Genomic DNA, 6155 nt, shown 5'->3' on the forward strand with positions numbered 1-6155 from the left:
TCTTCATCGAGACGGTGCGATTTATTCTTTGCCGACGATGTTCAGACTGGCAGTTTGCTGGAAGGCCAAGGTGCGACTTATTCTTTGCCGACGATGTTCAGACTCGCAGTTTGCTGGAAGGCCAAGCAGTGGCACGGCTACGTTGGAAAGGTATGCCAGAGTAGGGTGACGGCAAAACCTAGCATTATAAATAAATTATATAATTAAAAAAATTACAAAATATTTACAGGATTTTTTTAAATATCAACAGTTTTCTCGTGGAACCTTCAGCAGGTTGACTAGTAAACCGCGGCGGCCGACGACTTCCTATTCCGCAGTCTATTCAGGAGTCAGGACAAGGGACCTAAAGAGGCCTTAAATAATGGTCTTCTTTCGCAGTTGAATTCACTCACGTCTCCATCGACTTTGTACGATAAAGACAAAAACCGAAACAAGTTGCTTTTATTGACAGGAAGCAACACAGAAGACTATTTGTGAACAATTTATTTAAAATTTTGACCACTTATATTATACATTTCAATGGATAATTACGATTCCGACGTCTCCAGACCGCGAAGTAGCAAGGGTTTGAGGAAATATTTCAGTCTTGGCCATTGGAAGCAATCTACAGGGCGCAGCACGGTCTCCTGGCTCGTATAATAAACTCCCAAACGGAACCTTTAGTGATGGGTAGCAAGAGTGGAGCAGCCATTTCAGGAATTGAGACCAAAGCAGTCCTCTGTTTGCTACAGCATCTTCTTGATTAAATAGGACATATATACACCACCCACCAATATGAAACTAAAAGTGAAGAATAATAGCTTGTACTGTGAACAACTGCAGAGTATACCCAAACCAGCTTCTACTGAAAGGTAGTGAACCTCAGCGAGGATCTAATTCAGAAATTGTCACTTCATTTATGGAGTCTGGGGTAGTCTTCTGAGTAGATTGAGACGAGTCAGTCCAACTTCTTGAGTTCTTATTCCAGCTCTTCCCACTTCTCCCAATGAAAAATGCTGGTGGAGAAGGATCTGGTAGCGTTTTGGAGTAGCTGCTGAGCATGAGAACGACAGTAGACATGAGGGGTCTCTCTGCTGGATCTTCCTGCACACAGAGCAGCCCCAAGTGAATACACCTTAATGCTTCATTTCTTTGGTTGTCTTCACCTTGACTTTGATCCATCAAATCCAACACTCTTCCTTCTTTCCAATATCGCCATGTCTGTCACAAAAGAACCATCACCCTTACAATATGACCCAGATGCATAATTAGTTATCGAACGGTAATACTTAACAGCTAATACTTACATAGCTTAACAGGTCGATAGAAGGTTCTGAACCAGTAAACCCGGAGTTCTTTCGGCCAGTTACAATCTCCAAAACTAAAACACCAAAACTGTAAACATCTGATTTAGTAGAGTAGTGTCCCTGCATGGCGTACTCTGGTGACATATATCCACTGCATAAGATTACAAATCCAGCAGTTGTTAGAATTTTCAAAAATTTTACATCATCACCATAAAAGCAACAATATACGATAGAACAAAGCATTTCCGGGACATTCAATCATAAAAATGGTAAATGGTCAGTTTACACAAGTGAGTTCAGACAAGCTTCAAAGTTACAAAATTCCTTAAGGATCAAAGTTACAGAGTTCCCCTGAAGAAGATGGTTCATGTATGGAAACATTAACTCCTAAATGCTAGTTAAAATAGACAAAATTCACAAAAAAACAAAGGACTCACAATGTTCCAGCAATACGATTAGTATTGCCTCGTGTTTCATCCCTGCCAAACAGCTTTGCTAAACCGAAGTCTGAAATTTTTGGGTCCATGTTCCTATCCAACAAGATATTGCTGGCTTTCAAGTCCCTATGAATAATCCTGAGTCTAGAATCCTCATGAAGATAAAGCAGGCCCCTAGCAATTCCTCCAATAATCTTGTATCGTGTGCTCCAGTCAAGTTGTCCACGATTGGTAGGATCTGCAACAAATAAATTCCAAGTCATGGGTCCAGTTAACAACTCTGTCAAAACCCTAATGAGAGTAATTCACTGAAGCTTGCTAACTTCTTGATTAACAATAACAAGGAGAGAGACCAAACCAAAAAGAAATTTGTCCAGGCTATGGTTAAGCACGTATTCATAAACCAGAAGCTTCTCCTGATCTTCTATGCAGCAGCCCAACAATCTTACTAGATTTCTATGCTGAAGCTTAGCAACCAAAACAACTTCATTCCTAAACTCTCTTATTCCTTGGCTTGAACTTGTCAGAAGCCTTTTAACAGCTATTTCCTGTCCATCTGGTAGTTTCCCCTGTTATAAGAGACACCATACTTTTGATCTGCATAAATACATATAAGTAATGGCAACTTTCATGAATTAGTTTATCAAGCTTGACAGTTGACGCAGAACTGAGATACCTTGTAAACTGGTCCAAACCCGCCCTGTCCAAGTTTATTTGTATCAGAAAAGTTATGTGTAGCAGCTCTGAGCGTTCCTATGTCAAACAATAGAGATTCCGAGTTTCTCATTTCTTCTTCATCACCATCAACTGAAACAAAAATTGAACTATTAACTTAAAAAGAGGTCAGATGTCGGACTGCTTTTCACACAAAGAAATCTCATAGCAGAGCCTAACAGTGCTCTAACTCCCTTGGATTTCCTTGAACAGAAAAAACTCTCTATTGTTCTTCTGGTCTAGAAAATATATACATCGACCAAAGAGTTGTATATGGGGAATAAATTAACCTAGCATATTTTTCCATTCTTTCTTTCTTCTCGATAAGTAGATAAAGAGGATGGTGCTGATGCCTGCCGCCAATGCTACAGAAACCACACATATGGCTAAAATAATGACTGTTCTTCTCTTATTGCTTCCTGCATCAACAAAAGCAATTACGTTCTTACAAAGCAGACCAGTAGCGGCGAGTCTGTCTACACGCCAGGCTGCACATAAAGTCAAAGTATGAGAAGTTATGGAAGAAGAAAGAACAGGAGAACTCACCTTCTCCATTAGAGCCCGAATTGGGAGGAGAAGGGGAAGCAGGTGGTGCTAGAGGCGGCAGCCTAGAAACTGGATCAAAGGGAGTAATTTCATATCTTATGCTGCAAGTCAGGGAGTATATCTGGGCACCGATCTTGTTGTCGCAACAACTGGGTATATAAGAAATAGTTTCATCCAGACAGAAGGAGCACGCGTTAGGCTGTAAATCTCTGGTACACTGGGCCAAGCCGTATAAGTGTGAGAAATCATTATTAATTGTCCTCCCCCAAGCCAATCTTGACGAGTTAGCAGCAGCCGCTTCGACCAGATTTTTCATCAAGATGCCCAATTGCCTCTTAAAAAGTGCCTGTTGAGTAGTATTAGCCGTATTTGGTAAGAATACAACGCGGCCACTATCGGATTTGGGGATGAAGTTCGCATCAGAGTAGCGTATGATGCAGCTGTAGTAACGGATTGTAGCGGTTTTCCTCTTGGGGCAAAGCTCGCCCATATCCGTAATTGATTTGTTGAGGCACGCGCTGCAAGACCTGACAGTGGCCGCCGACATGCACTGGGCGTAGCCATATAGGCGATCCGGGTCGCGGCCGATGCTGGTGTTGTAGTAGGTATCTATGTTGCGGATGGCGTTTGATACCAGAGAAGGGAGGAGGGCTTTGAGATTGGTCTCGTACTGGCTACCGGAAGTGTATTTCTCCGAGTCTGCTGGACAGTTTGTGAGAATCTGTACTTCTTGTGCTCTAGCTGGAAGTGTCACGGAGAGGAAGAAGATGCAAACGGATACGGCCGCAAACCTCTTGGATACCAACATTCGTGCAGCACACCTGCTGAATATGAAGAGCCACAAGCACCTCGTACAAGTAATGAGGATGTAGAAGATATTTGAGACTGCTCACATTGCAAAACTCCTAAATTGTAAACGAATATTGGCTCCTCTTTCCTCTAAAAAATTGAACCCACATAGAGAAACGAGTAAAAATAATACTTCAATTACAATCTTGATTTTTCATTCATATCATCGGCTTAAATAACCGTTTTACAAAATATACATGGAAGAATTTGAGTGATTAACGGGATTACCCCAATCACCGGATTTACAGAATATTTACATGATTTCTCCTTAAGGGAAGAAATCTTATCGTCAATCTTAACACTCCCCCTCAAGTTAGTGCATAGATATCACTCATGTCCAACTTGTCAAGACATTTGTTAAAAGCTCGGTAAGACACTGCTTTGGTTAGCACATCGGCAAGTTGATCCTCAGATCGAACATGAGGGACTTCAATGATTATTGCTTCTAACTTTTCTTTAATAAAGTGTCTATCAACTTCAACATGTTTAATTCTATCATGCTGGACTAGGTTGTGGGCAATATCGCATGCTGCCTTATTGTCACAATATAATTTCATAGGACTTGTTTGCTCAATATGTAGTTCTTGTATCAGATTTTTGATCCATAATAATTCATATATTGCCTTGGCCATTCCCTTGTATTCGGCTTCAGCTGACGATCTAGCCACCACCTCTTGTTTCTTACTTCTCCAAGTGACCAAATTTCCACCTACAAATGTAAAGTATCCAGATGTAGACCGTTGATCTTCTATTGACCCAGTCCAATTGGCATCAGTATAACCTTCAATTTTCAAGTCACCTCCCTTTTAAAATAAAATTCCTTTCCCTGGAGATGATTTCAAGTAGCGCAGGATACGATTGATGGCATTCATATGTTCTTCACTTGGAGAGTGCATAAATTGACTAACCACACTTAGTACATAAGCTAAGTTTGGTCTGGTATGTGCAAGATACATTGACCTCCCAACTAGTCTCTGATAACGCTCCTTGTTAGCAGGGACTTGATCTGAATGTGTTCCCAGTTTCAGATTTTCTTCCATAGGAGTACTGACTGGACTACATGCTGTCATACCAGTTTCCTTTAATAAATCCAAAGCATATTTTCGTTGAGATAGAAAAATTCGTTCCTTGGATCTGGATACTTCAATACCAAGAAAATATTTTTAGTAGCCAAGATCTTTCATTTCAAATTCTCTAGCAAGACGACTTTGTAATGATTTCTTTTCTTCTGGATCATTCCCAGTTACTATCATATCATCAACATATACAATAAGAGCTATGATGGCCTCCTTGTTATATTTCAAGAAGAGAGTATGATCTGAGTTGCTTTGCTTGTATCCGATAGATTTCATAAAATTTGTGAACCTTCCAAACTACGCCCTCGGGGACTGCTTCAAACCATATAGGGATTTCCTCAGTTTACATACTTGTTTGCACCCTTTGTTTTGCATAATACATCTAGGAGGTCTCCGTGCAAAAATGCATTTTTTACATCAAACTAATATAAGGGCCAGTCAAGATTCGCAGCCAGAGATAGTAGAATTCGAACAATGTTGATTTTGGCCACTGGTGTGAATGTCTCCATATAATCAATCCCATAGGTTTGAGTATATCTTTTGGCAATAACTCTTGTTTTGAACCTTTCAATGGTGCCATCGGCTTTATATTTAATGGTAAATACCCACCTACATCCAACTGGTGTCTTTCCTACAGGTAGGTCAACCACTTCCCATGTTGAATTCTTTTGGAGGGACCTCATTTCTTCATTCATGGCTTCTTTCCATTTAGGATATTTCAAGGCTTCCTGCACACTATTAGGAATAGATATAGCAGATAATTGATTCACAAATACTTCATTTACCTTTGACAATCTATGATAAGACACAAAATTATGCATGAGATACTGAGATTTAGAGGTGAGAAGAGGTTCATAATTGACTCTAGGTTTTCCTCTTGTGGTTCGATGAGGTAGCACTTTTAGTTGAGTTTCGAAAATTACCTGAGGCTCAGACATGGACTCGGACTCAGAAGGTAATTGATCCATTGGTATATTATGAAGGGGGGAAGATGGCGCTGAGACTCTGGTTGCATTACTTCCATCTGGTCTTGTCTTTCTCCATCCTGTGAATCATGCTCATTTGTATCATTTTGATGTCCACAGTTGTAATCTGAATATTGACCACTTGTAGTATCCAAGATATCCAAATGATGATTAAGGGTCTTCAATTCAATCATTTTCTCCCCCTGTATTGAAGACTCGGGAGTAGAATAATACATGTTTTCTTCGTGAAATACCACATCAAGAGTGACATACAATTTGCGA

General features: G+C 40.3%; 1 protein-coding gene across 1 annotated transcript; it reads right to left on the reverse strand.

Annotated features, from left to right (window-relative positions):
• Positions 1–454: 454 nt before the first annotated feature.
• On the reverse strand, positions 455–3790 carry LOC137966730 (cysteine-rich receptor-like protein kinase 10). The gene is made up of 7 exons (XM_068813425.1): positions 2984–3790; positions 2728–2856; positions 2400–2530; positions 2082–2292; positions 1724–1961; positions 1287–1437; positions 455–1200 (listed from the first exon to the last, which is right to left on the reverse strand). Exons 1-7 carry the CDS (start codon positions 3528–3530, stop codon positions 862–864), a joined length of 1746 nt encoding a protein of 581 aa, XP_068669526.1. The 5' UTR covers positions 3531–3790; the 3' UTR covers positions 455–861.
• Positions 3791–6155: the final 2365 nt, after the last annotated feature.

Source organism: Aristolochia californica, unplaced genomic scaffold (genome assembly GCF_029961685.1).
Source record: "Aristolochia californica isolate CCGP_79_NKW_82.1479 unplaced genomic scaffold, dmAriCali1.0.hap1 SCAF_5, whole genome shotgun sequence".
Classification (NCBI taxonomy): domain Eukaryota; kingdom Viridiplantae; phylum Streptophyta; class Magnoliopsida; order Piperales; family Aristolochiaceae; genus Aristolochia; species Aristolochia californica.